The sequence below is a fragment of the Ochotona curzoniae genome, unplaced genomic scaffold (assembly GCF_017591425.1).
Source record: "Ochotona curzoniae isolate NIBS_2020 unplaced genomic scaffold, NIBS_Ocur_1.0 scaffold_4701, whole genome shotgun sequence".
In the NCBI taxonomy this organism is placed as follows: Eukaryota; Metazoa; Chordata; class Mammalia; order Lagomorpha; family Ochotonidae; genus Ochotona; species Ochotona curzoniae.
The window spans coordinates 56,874,866-56,891,668 of NW_024467122.1; the positions used below are offsets into that span (position 1 = coordinate 56,874,866).

General features: G+C 38.2%; 1 protein-coding gene across 3 annotated transcripts in view; it reads left to right on the top strand.

Annotated features, from left to right (window-relative positions):
• The window catches only part of USP8 (ubiquitin specific peptidase 8), a 76,552-nt gene that overhangs the window by 41,396 nt on the left and 18,353 nt on the right, over positions 1-16,803 (top strand). For all 3 annotated transcript variants that reach the window (XM_040968818.1, XM_040968817.1, XM_040968816.1), the window contains 5 exons: positions 712-754; positions 5,618-5,762; positions 9,538-9,700; positions 12,785-12,929; positions 13,242-13,465. In XM_040968818.1, coding sequence (XP_040824752.1) covers positions 712-754; positions 5,618-5,762; positions 9,538-9,700; positions 12,785-12,929; positions 13,242-13,465 — 720 coding nt within the window. The remainder of the gene's footprint in view (positions 1-711; positions 755-5,617; positions 5,763-9,537; positions 9,701-12,784; positions 12,930-13,241; positions 13,466-16,803) is intronic.

Genomic DNA, 16,803 nt, shown 5'->3' on the forward strand with positions numbered 1-16,803 from the left:
TGAGTTCAGTTGCCTTTTTATTTTTGGTATTGCTGAAATTGATTATAAGGTCCAAGTGGGTCCTTGGTTTCCCCATCTATAGTGTCTGATAGAATTGTATCATTATTGTCTTGGTTAAAGAATATAAATTACATAAGTAGTACTTTGTGTTACTTCATTCTCTTTTATTTTACATAATGGAGGACACTGAATATGGTAACCAGATTTTTTTTTCATTATAAGAAGTACATTATTATTAAATATTAAATTTGGATAATAAATTGTGCTTCTAAGTTGTGTTTGACCTTTATGTGAAGAAAACTTTGCACAAATGGCCTGTGATTCTTCTTTGCACCTAGCTGTTACCTATTGCCAGTTTGATACAGCATTTTTAGTTACTTGAAATTTTCATCTATAATATCGGAAGCCAGGAGCCTCTTCCGGGTCTCCCACACGGGTGCAGTGTCCCAAAGCTTTGGGCCGTCCTTGACTGCTTTCCCGGGCCACAGGCAGGGAGCTGGAAGGGAAGCGGGGCTGCCGGGATAGAACTGGCGCCCATATGGGATCCCGGGCGTGCAAGGCGAGGACCTTAACCACTTGCGCCACCGCGCCAGGCCCCATCTATAATATCAGTACTCTGTAAACTCCATTTCTTGGATTCCCCATTTCAATGAAGTATTCAAGTTGAATTTTTTTCTATGAAGTTGAAACTTTTTTTCTTCTATGAAATAGATCAATGGTGAACAGAGTGAAAAAAATGAGACCACAGAGTCAGGTAAGTACACAGAAAGAGCCACTTCTTTTAGGTTCTTTCTGAGATCTTTGTTTAATTAAAATATAAGATTTTATATGGTGAAATTCTTTGCATCATTTCTAATCTCTGTGCACGCTTTACTGTTTTTCCTAACCTGTCTTAGTATATTGAAAATCATTCTAGTTTTTTATTTATTGTGGAGAATGAATTATTTAGGCCTGACAAAATAAAAGACCGTAAAATACTATTGGAAGCATCAGACATAGCTTCTCTTTGTTTTCTTTTCAACATGCAGGTTAGCCTAGTGGTTAAGAGCATGGATCCTCAGGAGTGAGCTTGCCTGTGCTTGAATACCATCTCAGTTTCTGAATTTCTGTATGTCTCTGAGCATGATGCTTAACCTTTCTATCTTAATTTCTCTTATGTACAGACAATAAAGGAGTTTTGGGCTTTTTTGTTTGTTTTTGAGATTTCTTTTATCTGAAAGAGTAGAGAGAGAGAGGAGAAACAGAAACTTTCCATCTTCTGGTTCATTCCTCCAATGACTACAACAGCCAAAGCTGGGTCAACCAAAGCTAGGAGGCAGAAGGAACCAGGAGCTTCTTCTGGGTCTCCCACATGGGTACAAGGCTCAAAGCCTTGAGTCATCCTCTGCTACTTTTCCAAGCTATAAGCAGGAAGCTAGATTAGAAGAGAAGCAGGACTGAGCTGGCACCCATATGGGATGCTGGTGCTGCAGGTGAAAGGTGAGCTTGCTGTGCCACTGCATGAGAGAAGTAACCTGCTATGCAGCCACTTTGGCCTCATAGTGGAAGCTATTTTATAAGGTTATTATCAGATTGAATGAATTAATATATGAAAAAGTGTTAGGAAACCTAGTAAATCTTAAGCACTAACCAATATTATTTATGATAGTAGGTGTAAACATTATTTAAGAGGCCTCCTTACTATCCTAACCAAAAATCCAAACCAGTATATGGATATAGGTCATGTTGATGCTCTCATCACAAATATGTGACTTCAACACTACTGAACAAATAATTTTCATTTACCAAAGAAGTTTTTGTCTCGCAGAAAAGGTTTAACTTTAATACAATTGTTATATGTAGCATTAAAATAAATTTTGTAGTTTAAATATTGTTGCTTGTAATAGTTTTAAAAATAAACTGAATACTGTTAAGTTACCTTTCTAAAAGATGATTTGGATTCAGGCCAAGATGCTTTTATCTGTTTGCCTCTTTGTATTTCATCATGGTTAGATGTTATCTCCCCTAGTGATTTGTTGTCAGCTTAGTTTGTGTTTTGTCAAGATGATATTGATGGCTAGAGAAAGAAGTGGCTTCAGTGTTTTAACTTAGGTGCGATTGAGACCCTCTTTCACAGCTCAGTGCTGAAATGTTTGTTCCATATCTAACTTCAGTTTTGTTGCTTTCTTCAGATGGTAGATTTGAAGAAAAAGAGCAGCATAGTTGGGGCTGCCCCCACTGAAAGAAAGTCAGTAAAACTTTTTAGATATATATTTTTTAAAAAGTTTATTCATTTTTCTTGGAATGTCAGATTTACAGAGAGAGGGAGAAGCAGAGAGGAAGATCTTTCATCCACTAGTTCACTCCAACTGGCCACAACGGCCAGAGCTAAGCCAATCCAAAGCCAGGAGCTAGGAGTTTCCTCCAGGTCTCCCACATGGGTGCAGGGTCCCAAGGCTTTGGGCCATCCTCTACTGCTTTCCCAGGCCACAAGCAGGAAGCTGGATGGGAAGTGGGGGTGCCCATAGGGGATCCCAGCCTGTGCAAGGCAAGGACCCTAGCCAGCCACTAGACTACCATGCCAGACCTAAAACATTCTAAAACTTGTGTTCGTTTAGTTTCTTTCTTGTTAGCCTTGTTTGAGAAAAATCAGTTATTTGTTTTTACATGCATCCTCCCCCCACATGGAATTAAGGTCACAGAGTTTTTTGGTGAGATGGGGTAAGATTTATTTATTTCCTTGAAGTCAGGGTCAGAGAAAGAGATCTTCAATCTGCTGGTTAACTCCTCAGATAACTACAGTGGCTAAGGCTGTGCCAAGCTGAAGCTCAAAGTCAAGAATTTCATCCTGTCTTCCATATGGCCAGGGCCCAAGCACTCGGGTCATCCCTCATTGCTTTTCCCAGACACATTAGCAAGGAGCAGCTGGGACACAAATAGGTGCCCATGTGGGATGCCAACTTGTTGCAGTAGCCGCTCTGTCCTCTGTACCACAATACCAGACAACCTGTGCAGACATTTTGTTAAAGGGCTAGATAACAGGTGATTTGGGCTTGGGGAGCCCTCTGGAGTCTTAAGCAACTGTCTGCCTCTACTGTTGCAGTATGAAAGACCATAGAAAATATATTAACAAACAAAAGTGGATGGGTTCTAGTAAAAATAGGGGCCATGCTTTGTCAACTTTGATATGGAACCCAGATAACAAATTTTTGGTTTGTCACTTTAGAAATACTTGGGAGTCTAAAAGTTTTTCCAAATGGCCCCCATAGTATCCCATGGGAGACTTTTTTCCTGTTTATTTTTATTCTGTTGATAATCTTTACATAGTTGATTAGGTTGCAAAGGGTCAAGGGCTAGAGGAAAGTGGATAAGACCATTGTTATCATATTCTCCTTTCTCCTCCTTGTATCTGTGGGAAGGGGAGAAATAAGGGGAAAAGCCATATCCACATCCAGCCTCCACGGGAGACTTGTAAAGAATTTATAAGGGTGCTTGAAACAGTTCATGGAGAGTGGAATTAAAGGGTATTTGGTAGGAGAAAATTGAAATCCATGCATATTGAGGGGTCCTTAAAAAGTTAATAGAAAATGTGTGTAGTAAAAAACTGTGCCTGGATTTCAAAACATTTTTTTGCATCAAAGTGTTTTTTTCTTTTAAAAGATTTATTTATTTTATTGAAAAACTTACAGAGATCCACTACCCTATAGCTCATCAATTTGTACTTTTTGAAAGTTGCTTGCTTCAAACCCACCAATAGAAGCCTACTAAATCATGACTGTATAATTAATAGCCTGAAATGTATATGAACTGCTGTTCAATAGGGGGCTCTCCTTCTCTTTTGTCCTCCCTGTGGATCCTGCAGCAGCCTAGGCTGTGGCTGCCCCTCCCCCGCCTAGCCCTGTTGGACTGGGGGAGGTGTCTGGGAGACCTAGGGTAACCTGAATAAACCACCTTTATGCCTTTAAAAAAAAGTTACAAAGAGAAAGACCTTCCATCTGCTGGCTCACTGCCAAAATGGCTGCAACAGCCAGAGCTGGGCTGATCAAAAGCCAAGAGCTTCTTTTGGGTCTCCTACATTGGTGCCTGGTCCCAAAGGCTTGGGCCATCCTTTGCTGCTTTCCCAGACTGTTAGCATGGAGCTGCATCAGAAGTGGAGCAGCCAGGAATAGAACCCCATCTGAGCACCACAGCACCACAGTCACAGTTACTAGTGTACCATTGTGCCAGCCTACAAAATATGTTTTGGTTTTAATTTTAATTTTCATTTGAGAATTTTTATACCATGGATTTTTCTCTGGTAACCATTCCTAATGCCTTGATTTCTCCAATGGAATAATATTTGATAGGATACACTGATTTATATCAATAACAGGACCAACAATAGATGTAATTGCAACTTCAGTAGCAAGTTTTGATATTTTTTATTTTAAGATTTCTTTTTATTAGAAAGTCAAGTTTACAAAGAAGGCAATAGAGAGAGAAGGATCTTCTGTCTGCTGGTTCACTCCCCAAGAGGCTGTAACAGCTGGAGCTGAAGCCAGGAGCCAGAAGCTTCCTCCAGGTTTCCCACGCAGGTGCAGGGTCCCAAGGCTTTGGGCCATCCTGTACTGCTTTTCAGGCCACAAGCAGGGAGCTGGATGGGAAGTAGAGCAGCTGGTACACAAACTGGTGCCCATGTACAGACAGTTGCAGGCAGAGGCTTAGCCAATTGAGCCATCACATTGAGCATTGAGCCCCCCCCCCTTTTTTTTCTTTTTTAAGGATTTATTATTATTATTGTTGTTGTTACTTTGTAAGAATGACAGAGAAGAAAGAGATCTTCTCTCCACTGGTTCACTCCCACAATGCCTACAATAGCCAGGTATGGGCAAGGCTACTGCCAGGAGCCAGGAACTCCATCATGGTTGTTCACAGTGCCAGAGGTCCAAGTGCTTAGGCCATTTTCTGCTGCTTTCCCAGGTAAATTAACAGGAAGCTGAGTCTCTAGCAGAGCTGCTGGCAGTTGACATGGGATTCTGATGTTACAAGTGGTTGTTCAGCATAATCTGCCAAAACACTGCTACCCAAGTTTTGCTATTTAAATCTTTATGAGCAGCACTGACTTCTTGATACATGTTATAAACAAATTATATTTAATGTTATTGTGGCATAGTGGATAAAGCTACTGCCTGCATTGTTGGAATTCAATATGGGCACCAGTTTGTATCTTGGCTGCTTCGTGTCCCATCCAGTTCCCTGCTGATGACCTAGGAAGGCAGTGGAAGATGACCCAAGTGTTTAGGCCTGTGGACCTATGTTTGTGGCTTCTGGCTTCAGCCTGACCCTGTCCTGGCTGTTGTCACCAGCTGGGAGAGTGAACCAGCAGATGAAAGATTGGTCAGTCTCTCACCCCCTCTCTTTTTGCCTTTGAAATAAATAAGCAGAATCTTAAAAAATAGTAATAAAAGATAATTGGTATAATGAGATGTCAAGCATTTGATACCCCAGTATTATTTCCCTTCTAGAATTAACTTAAATAAAAAAGAAATGAAAAAAAAAAAAGAAAAAGAGCTAACTAGTTGTGTGTGTAGGGATATGGTAGCCCATGGACACAAATGTTTTCTTGTCTCTTATACTCTCTCCCTCTCTCAATTCCAAGGATCAATCACAGCAAAGGAACTGTATACAATGATGATGGATAAAAACATCAGCTTGATTGTAATGGATGCTCGGAGAATGCAGGATTATCAGAATTCTTGTATTTTGAATTCTCTCAGTGTTCCTGAAGAAGCCATCAGTCCAGGGTGGGTCATTATGCGTTGATATAAAGTGATAAACTGGGTAAAATGTTCCTGAATAGCATCTATGCTAAATGTGTTCAGGCCATCTCTCCTTTTCCGTTCTCTGCTTCTTAATGACATGCCTTACTTTTTCTGAAAGGCAGTTTCAAGGACATTCCATTTGGCTGTTTTCTCTAATATTTGTGGAATTTGGATTTTTATTAGGAGAGACATAAAGTTGCCATTGTGTGTTCTTAACTGCTTTCTCTTCTTGGTTTCAGTTTATAAGCATGCAAATCATTATGTAGCAAACTGTGAACTAATTGACTGACTTCACATAAAAATTTCTTCCATAAGTGTGGTAAAAAAGAGAGAAATGTGCAAATACATTTTAAATTTTCTTAAGTTTGACTAAATCATTGAGAAAGAGAATAGGCTCTGAAATCAGACTATATTCCTGTAGCTGTCACTTGTTAACTGTATTTCTAGCTAGTGACCTGACTTCTCTAGGTCATGTTTCTGTCCATATAATAGGGATATGATAGTATCTGCCTGCCCCATGGAAGCTTCAATGAAGAATTTTATGTATTCCACTCAAACTTATCACCATTTCTAGCGCTGGTAGTCTCCATTTTTTTTTTCCTTTCTCAATTGGTAAGATGGTCTTCAACCTAAGAAATCATTTGAAGTTCTGCAGCATGGGTATAATGCGCATTAAAACCATCATGGTGTGGTGGCCGAGTGACATCTCACTATTTAGAGCATTCCCATGTAGACCCTATTGCCTTTCTGACTCTTAGTTTATGGGATTGGGTTAATCAAAATCTATAGTCCATTGAGAGGTAGCTTAAAAAATATTGGAGGTATATATTTTTATAGTTCCATTATAAAAGCTGTATAGTTGTTATGTTATAGATGTCTGATGAAATGTTTGACCTAAGAAAGAGTGCTTTTTAATATGCTATTTAAAATTAGAGTGCTTAGTCTAATTAGGCAAATGTGAACATTCTCAAGATTTGAAAAGACAAAGGAAATTATGGTCTGTGTGGTCTAATCTGTACTAACAGAAAGCTGGGGTTTTTATTAGGTTAACATTCAAAGTTTCCCAAAAATGTGAGATATGGACTATTTATGATATAATTTATGGTAAATTGAAGATTATAGAACAGTAAATTGCAAGGTGAATTAGTTTTGCCCCAGTTCTTCTGAACTGATTCAGAGTTGCAGTTTGGTGCTGATATATCCTTTTATTATCTGCTAATTTCCCTTTCTTATCAGAGAACAGGCCCCAAATCTTTATGTATGCAACATTATGAATGTCTGAAGCTAATGGTGGTGATTACTGTTTTTTCATTATTTATTTTATAATTTTAATACAAAATAGAACATATAGAAGCATTTCTATCCTAGTCAGCCTGGTGAGCGTTCTATTTAACTAGCATCCAAACCAAAAACAGAACATTGTTACTTCAGAATCCTTAGTTCTGTAAGTTCCTGCCCACTCAAGGAAGACACTGGTTTCTAACAGATTGTGTTTGTTTCATCTGTTTTTGTCCGTTGTATAAATACAGAATAATACTGTATGTGTATGACTGGCTGATAATCCAGCCTTGTGCATACCACCTCCAGTTTGTGTACAGCTGATTATCATCTCTTATATTGTGTGAATGTAACACAATTTATTCACCTGTTTTATTTTTAGATTTCCCACTTATTTATTGAATAAGATGCTGCTTTTCCTTGCACATAGGGATATACAATTCCTAATTTATAAGAGATCACTTTCAATTGAATAAGTTAATAAAATACTAAATAATATAACAGCTAACATAGTTGCAGCAAAATGCAGAGCTGATAAAGTAGGTTGATCCTGTTTCCCAGTATGTGGCCCGTAGAATAGTAATCCTGAGAACAATAATTGAAAAAGATTTTTAAGGACATCAGCATTTCATTTTTTCTTTCTCCTTTACTGACGAGGCATACATCTGTTCTGTATTTTGACACAGTATTTTAATTTCTTGTCTAGAGTGTTCAGTATGCAACATAATTATATAGGAACCAGATTCTTTATTTTATACAACAAATCATTTAATTTTGCTTGTGGATAAAGATTTGGTCAGTCCTGCTCAGCTTGCCATTATCACGAGTTAAATATTAAAATACCTCCCAAATTCTAAGTGTTTTGCAAGTGATAATATGGTATTCCTTATTGGAAGGGAGGGAATGTGTATTTTTCATCTAGTGAATCTATAAATTTGTTAAGGGCACTTCAAAGAATTTGTGGAAATGGAATTAAGAGATAAGTTTTTGTGTATACAAAAGTTTTCCAAAATCTCAGAGAAAATGCATATTATGGACAAAACAGTGCTTGGGTTTCAAAAGTTTTTGCATCAAAATGAGGTGTTTTTTTGTTTTTTTTTTTTTCTATTTTGCACAAATTCTTTGAACTACCCTTGTATTTACTGAGTTCTGTTACTGTGGTTGTAACTGCTGGGGCTGCAGTTGAATGGCCAAAATGTGTTGCCTTCCTGGAACTTCTGTTTGAATAGGGAGATGGAATAGCTAAGTCAGACACCAAAAGCTTAAAATATGTAGCAGTGTAATGCTGCTAAGTGCTGTGAAGATGGGAATGCCGTGTGTATGTGTGTGTGTGTGTGTGTGTGAGAGAGAGAGAGAGAGAGAGAGAGAAAGAGAGAGAAGAGAGACAGAGAATGGGTCTTAATTCAGGAAGGCCTAAAAGAGAATCCATTAGCTAATCTCGGAGCAGTTGGTGAAATAAAAGAGGCTGTATCAGAGAGAGAAGGAACTTCAAGGGAACAGCCAAAGCAAAGGTCCTTGGGCAGGAACATAGGTAGAGAAATCAGTAAAAACAAGAGCAGCTGTGACTAGAAAGAAAGGGAACACAGAGATGGAGTGAGGACACTGAGAGACAGGGTTGATGGGGAAGTGGGGAGTGTTGCAGGCCATTGTAAGGCTTTAGCTTTTATGTGAGCAAAGATGAAATGAACAGTACACTTTAACGTTGACCTCACCCATCACAGTTGATGACGGAAGAATGTCATAGCAAAGTATATCAGTGTATTTCATTCCATTCTGGTTCCACTTAGAAGCTGTCATCTTGGGCATGCTACTTATTTATCTCATCCTCATCCATCAAAAGGGAATGATCATTTCTACCTTACAGAATTTTGTTATGAGGTTTCGTTGAGAATAAAGCAACTAAAACAGTTTCTGGCATACAGTAAATTCCATATGCATTAAGTAGACGTTGTTGTTTGGTTCACTATTATCTATAGATGTCTAAGAGTTGAAATAAAACCCCAGACAGGTGATCTTGCGGTTGTTCATAGTTGGCTGAGAGATGCTCAGATGGCTCCCCCTGTTCTCAGCTTGGCCCCCTGATTTTAAAGAGAGGGAGAATTGAATGTGCTGCTTCAGTCTGTTAGGTACTGAATTGATTTTCCAACATCATACAATAATGAAGGGGTTCAACATTTAGGCTGCTCAATATTTTAATACACAATCTGACCTCAGAAAAGAATCTACTTAAAGTTTGTTTTGGTGTGGTACAGATTTTAGATCAAAACTCAGTATCTTGCTCTTCTTCTTGGCCTTCTCTTCCTTGGTCTTCCCCTCTCTCCTCCTTCTGGCCTCCCTTCCCACCCCCCTTCCCCTGTTCCTGCCCCGCTGGAATAAACTTCCCAAGATAAAAAAAAAAAAACAAAACTCAGTATCTTACATTAGTAAATTAGGACCACTTATTGATTTTTGCCCCAATACAAATGTTAATACATTTCAGAGTCACTGCTAGTCGGATTGAAGCACACCTCCCAGATGATTCTAAAGACACATGGAAGAAGAGGGGGAATGTGGAATATGTGGTACTTCTTGACTGGTTTAGTTCTGCAAAAGATTTACAACTTGGAACAACTCTGCGGAGTCTCAAAGATGCACTTTTCAAGGTTAGCAAGTTTCCTTGTTAGTTTGTTGTAATTACAAGCCTTTTCTGGATGTTAGAAAGGCATGTTGACTAGCTGTTTATCATAAGAAAAAGATTCTTGGATTATAGAATTTTTTTCAAGAGTTTTAAATAATCAGATAAACGGATCTATATAAAGATATATTAGAATTTTCAAAAATATAGATTATCTGAATAAATGTTATGGTAAGAATTAAACTGAAATAAAGGAAAAGAAGTGACTGGGGGGAAATTGATAGATTCGACTTCATAAGACAAAATCTAAGATATGAAAAAATACAAAAATTTTTAAAGACAGAAGGCAAGAGAAAAAGCTGCAATGCATATGGCAGTGGTTTAAAACATCTGCAATCCAAAGAACTTTTACAAATGACTTAATAAAAGATAATAAATTAAGTGGACATATATGAACAAAATAGAAAATGCAAATGGATGTAACCATAAAAACTATGAGATACATATAAATTAAAGTGATTGCCATCATTGCCATCATTACTGATAATATTTAGTTTCATTTGTTAAATTGTGGAACAGTGACAGCACTGAATAATGGTAAACATTTGGTGAAAATCAACCACAGTAGCAGGTCAGTTGATGAGAACATTGCTCTCTAGTAAAACCATGTAAACATTTCAAAACAGTTTATGCTAAAACAGAGAATTCGGAAATGTACTTAAATATAGATTTGCACATGAAACTGCCCATACTTCATTGGCATTGATCTACAGGAATGTTAATATCATACAGTTAAGCATAAGATATGATAAAGGTGACCTAAAAAATTGAGTAAAGAAATGATGGTTTGAAATGGATGGTTTGGAGACAATTGGTTAACCAAGAGGTAACAAAAAGTAGATCCCTGCGTTATTTAAGGTTAGACTAAGCTAGATCCTAAGTGGATCAAAGGTATGACTGTGTAGCTTAAAGTAGAGTTCAAGAAGCATTCCTATTTCAAATTTTGGTCACAACTCCACGCTCCATAGGGGAAGTTAATACTAATACTGTTTTGTTTTTTTTTTAAATTAAAAATATTTGTGACACATCTGCAAAAAATTTGTTTGCCCTTGTACAATACATTCACTGTTTACTTAGAAAATAGTAAATATATCTACATATTAATGGGCACAGAATAAGATTAGTTAAGTTGGGCGCCAGTGTTGTGGCTCAGTGGGTAAAGCCACTACCTGCAAGGCCAGTATCCCATGTGAACACTGGATCTAGTGTCAACTCCTCCATTTATAGGCTTTGTGCCCAAGAAAGTGATAGAAGATGGTCCAGTTGCTTTGGCCCCAGCCATCCTTGTGGGGGACTTGGATGTTGGTTTTGGTTCCTGGGTTTGGCCTTGTCCAATTCCAGCTGTTCTAGCTATTCAGGGAATGAATTAGTAGATGGAAGATTTCTTTCTTTCTTTGTCTCTTTCTGTAACTTTGCCTTTCAAATAATAAGTGGATCTTAAAAAGCAGAGATGGTGGGGTTTGTGATGGCTCAAATGGCTAATCTCCTGCCTCCAAGCACCAGCATGGCATATGGACTCCAGTTCGTGTCCCAGCTGTTAGACTTTCCATCCAGCTCTTTGCTTGTGACCTGGGAAAGCAGCAAAGGATGGCCAAAAGCCTTGGGACCATATACCCATTTGGGATATCCAAAAGAGGCTCCTGGCTCCAGATCAGTTCAGCTCTGGCCATTGCAGCCATTTGGGGAGTGAACCAGGAGATGGAAGATCTTTCTCTCAGTAGCTCCTTCTCTCTGTAAATCAGTCTGTCTTCCCAATAAAAGTAAATAAATCTTTGCCAAAAAGGAAAAAAAAAAGGTTTTGGGGTAGAGTGACATAATGATTAATGAACTTAGGAAAAAATGTTCAACTTAATAAATGCTAATTAAAACAAGGTAACATTTTATGTCCACTTGTTCGGTAACAAACAAAACTGAAAAGATGTGGAATAGATATTCTCATACACTGCTAAGTGTATAAATTCGGTATAGCATTTTTTGAAGGGTGATTTGATGTCAACTACCAAATTTTTTTAAGATTTATTTTATTTTTATTGGAAAGGCAGATATACAGAGAGGAGAGATAGAGGAAGATCTTCCATCCAATGATTCACTCCCCAAGTGAGCACAATGGCCGATGCTATGCCGATCCAAAGCCAGGAGCCTCTTCCGGGTCTCCCACATGGGTGCAGGGTCCCAAAGCTTTGGGCCATCCTTGACTGCTTTCCCGGGCCACAGGCAGGGAGCTGGAAGGGAAATGGGGCTGCTGGGATTAGAACCGGCACCCATATGGGATCCCGGGGCATGCAAGGCGAGGACCTTAACCACTGCGCCACCGCGCCAGGCCCTCAGCTACCAAATTTTTAAACCAGCATCTCTAATGCTAGGAAATTGTCCTACAGAAATATACAAATACCTATTTTTCTAAGTGATCATTTCAAAAACAAGCAACTTTTATTAAAAATGTTTAAATGTTCATGTGCGTTGGCTCAGTTCCTGAACCTCTGGGATTTTTCCCTAAGTCAGGGGGAGGTTGGTTGTGTGCATGTTTAGGATCTTTGGTTATCTCAGCATATATAATCAAGTCGGGTGGAAATTATCCCAGCGATTCAATTTTGATGTGTCCAGGTATGTATATATAAAATGGAATATTACCAGGTTATACCAAATGATGATATATGCCTTATCAATAAGACATGATCATGTAAAAGAAAAGTAGCATCAGAAAATTTCCATTGTTTTGTAATAGAGAAATTAAGTTTGTAGCTCTTTAGAAAACTGCCTATAAAAGAGTAAATTCCAGATGTTAAAGTAACACAGGTAGTGAGGTTATGCATAATTGTTATTTTGTGTTAATTTGTGTTCAGATTTTTCTTTTTAAGATAATGGGTTGTGAGTTTATTTTGAAGAATTGCTGCCAGCTACATGTTGAATTTTGCCTTCAGTTCTCATTTTCTCATCTTTTAAAAGGCATGATTCTTGCCTTCAAAGACATGATTTTAAAATTCGAGTTTCTTGTGTTTTAGCTATCTAGAGATTGCTGCCATATCAAAATTGCTATTTCCTTATTTTATAGTGGGAAAGTAAGACTGTCCTGCGCCATGAGCCTTTAGTTTTAGAAGGAGGCTATGAAAACTGGCTGCTTTGCTATCCTCAGTTTACAACAAATGCGAAAGTCACCCCACCCCCACGAGGCAAGAGCGAAGAGGTGTCTATCTCATGTATGTATGTATTTTCATGTGAAAATTTTTGTTTAAAATTTGCTTCAATAAAATATACCTTAATATAGCTCTTTTTTTTACATGCTTAAAGTAGTATTCTTGGTTGTGTGTGCATTTGTCCTGTTAGCAATTTGTTTTCAGGAGTAAAAACACAAGATGTCCACATCCTGGAAAATTACTTTGTCTTTGAAACTGTTGTGATTTCCATTTCATTTAGTGTGCATTTACTGTCACATAACATACATTAGAAATGTTTTCTGCTGTCTGTGGATTTGCTATTCTTAAAAGTTGTTCTTCTTTTGGGAATTTTAGTGGATTTTACTTATCCCTCATTGGAAGAATCAGTTCCTTCAAAAGTTACTGCCCAGATGCCAACACCTCCTATAGAAGTAGATGAAAGTGTAGAATTGATAAATGATCAAGAAGGGCGAATGGGACCACTGAATATATCAACTCCAGGTGAACCTATTGCTGCTTCCAGAGGTGATGTTGCACCCATAATTCAGCCTGTGCCTATTAAAAAGAATATTCCACAGGTAAGTTCCTAATTTCCTTTTAGCTTTATTCATCTTGTAATAGTTTGTTAAATATATCGTATAAAATTAATTTTTATAAATCACTTTTAATGTCTGAGAAATAAAAACATCAGAGGAATTTTTGGGTACCTTTTTTAAAAAAGATACTCATATTTTTGAAAGGCCGAGTGACATGAGATCTTCCATCTGCTTGTTCATTCCCCAGATGGCCCCAACAGCCATTATTGGGTGCTGGCCAAGACCCAGGAGTACCATCCTGGTCTCGCACATGGGTGGCAGGAATTTGAGTACGTGGGCCATCATCTGCCTCTGACCACGTGGATTAGTAGGGAGCTGGATCAGAAACAAAGGAGCTGGGGCTTGAACAGGTTCAGTGGAGTCCCAGGTTGCAGCTCCAGAAGGGGACCACAATTCCCACTCCATGATAATTTTTTTATTATAAAAATTTTAATGATAATCATTCCTATTGCTATGGCTATATCAGAATAGATATTTCAACCCCAGCTGGTGGTCCATTTACTACCACTAATAAAATATTTGTATTACCAGAGTGAATCAGGAAGACCCCTAGAACATAGATATCCCGTGGTCCCTCTGAGGCTAACAAAATCCATAGATGCTGAAGTTCCTGTTCTAACAAAGGGGTAGTATTTATATATAATCTATGAACACACATAACCCTATAATTTAGAACATCTAGAGATTACTTAGTATATAGTACTTAATATACTGTGATTGCTGTGTAAGTAGCCATGTACCATAGTGTTTGTAAAGTGACAAAAAATCTGTACTTGTTCAGCATAGACACACTTTTTTCCCTCATATTTTTAATCCACTATTATTTGAATGCTCTGATGTGCAAACTATGGATATAGATAACTTAATTTGTTTCCCCAAATAGATAGGCTTACTGTGATAGAGTTATGTTAATATCTTGGTTTTAACACAATTATTATAGTTCTGTGTCTATAAAATGTGACACACACATGGATATATAAAACAGATGTGCACATTAATCATTTTAAAGTTTTTTAATAACCAGGAGGTTACAATTTTAAAAATGCAGCCTTTTTTCCTTCATTAGATTTTATTTAAACAAAAGTTAAGTGATGGGGCCAGTGCCGAGACGTATTAGGGTAAACTTCCATCTGCAGTACCAGCATCACATGTGGGTGCATATTCAAGTCATGGCTAGTCCACTTCCCATTCAGCTCCCTGTCTGTGACCCAAGAAACCAGCAGAGAAAGCATAAAGTGTGGGATACTGGCTCCCAGCTTTTGACTGGCCCAACTGTGGCTGTTGTGGCCATTTGTAATTCTGTCTTTCAAATAAAACAATCTTTTCTAACTGATATTTCCCTTTATAGTCTCTAATAGGAGTTTTTATTTTATATTTGTAAATAAATACTTTGTATTTTGTGTATTAGTTTTATGTTAAATATTTTGCCCAGGTATATTTAAATAGTATTTCACATTTGAAGTGGATACATACATTTTATTATTTGATTTCTGGAACAAACTGTTAATAGAAAACTGGCTAGTTTTTGTTTGTTTGTTTGTTTGTTTTTAAAGAAAATGAGGTAGCTCATTTTAAAGCTCTCTTAATGCAATTTTTTTAACTTCTGTTGCTGTATTCCCTCTCACTGTAGTAGCAGTAGATGTGGTTGGAACGATGGGTAAGAATCATTGGGAGGCTTGGATTAAGTTTCAGTTTTGTCACTCAGGTACAAAGAACCAGTAAAGAATTTTAAACTTGAAGCTTTAGGACTGGGGAAAATGCAGTAGATAACCAGTACTTGAATGGAAACAACATTTATTTTGGTTCCTGTTCTACTTTTTGTTATTAATGTCATCCTCACAGCAGTCTTTATATCACTCTTAAGTACATACAAAGACGGAATGGGTTTGTTTTTGGTTTTTTGTTTGTTTGCTTGTTTCATTTTTAAAATGTAGGTTTGTTTGTTTATATTGGAAAGGCAAATATACAGAGAGAAGGAGATAGAAAGTCTTCTGTCTGCTGTTACACTTTCCAAATGGCTGCAGTGGCTGGAACTGAGCTGATCCAAAGCCAGGAACCAGGAGCCTCCTCCATGTCTCCCACGCAGGTGCAGGATCCCAAGGCTTTGGGACGTCCTCCACTGCTTTCCCAGGCTACAAGCAGGAGCTGGATGGGAAGTGGAGCAGCCAGGACATAAACCAGGCCCACATGGGATCCTAGTGCATGCAAGGCGAGAACTTTAGCTGCTAGGCTACTACACCAGGCCCAGTTTATTTTTGTTTTTAAGAGAAAAGGAGAGAAAAGATGAAAGAAAAGATTTGGTGGAAAATACAAAATTCATTTTATAAGAATACTACATAGATTGTTATTGGCAGGTATTGTAAGATCTCATTTTTGTTTCAGGACACTATTTTCAAGATATAATGTTAGAATAACTTTTTCAAAATGGTATAGAATTAATATGCTATTAAGTAGTCAGTAAACATTTAATTAAATCAAGAATTTGTTATTTAATTTGAACACAATTTTTATTTTACTTCTTTTTTTTTCAGATTTATTTTATTTTTTATTGGAAAGGCAGATATACAGAGAGGAGAGACAGAGAGGAAGATCTTCCATCCGATGATTCACTCCCCAAGTGAGCACAATGGCCGATGCTATGCCGATCCAAAGCCAGGAGCCTCTTCCGCGTCTCCCATGCGGGTGCAGGGTCCCAAAGCTTTGGGCTGTCCTCGACTGCTTTCCCAGGCCACAGGCAGGGAGCTGGAAGGGAAGTGGGGCTGCCGGGATTAGAACCGGCGCCCATATGGGATCCCGGGCGTGCAAGGCGAGGACCTTAACCATTTACACCATCGCGCCAGGCCCTATTTTACTTCTTTTGAAAAGCTGTTATGGAGTATTATGCCTGTTTGCTCCACATCACATTAATTGATATCAGCATCCTCTCCCTACCCTTTTAGAACTTACATTCTAGGAAGAAAGTTTTTTTTAAAAAAAATTATGAATATCTATTTATTGATTTGAAAAAAAGCAGAGTGATACAGAGAAAGGAAGGGAGAGACAAAGAAAAATCTCCTATTGGCTAGTTAGCTCCCATAATGGCTCAGGCTGGGCCACGTGGAAGCCAGGATCCACAAGTTTCTTCAGAGTCTCCCAGTCTCCCACATGGTTGCAGGAGCCCCAGCTGCACGGGCCATCCTCCAGTGCTGTTTCCCAGGCCGTTAGCAGGGAGTTGTGGCAGCCAGCACTCTAAACAGCATCTGTAGGTTGTAGGCATTGCAGGCAGCTTCTTAATTTGTTGCATCACAGTGTTGGCCCAAAAAGAAGGATTTTAAACAATT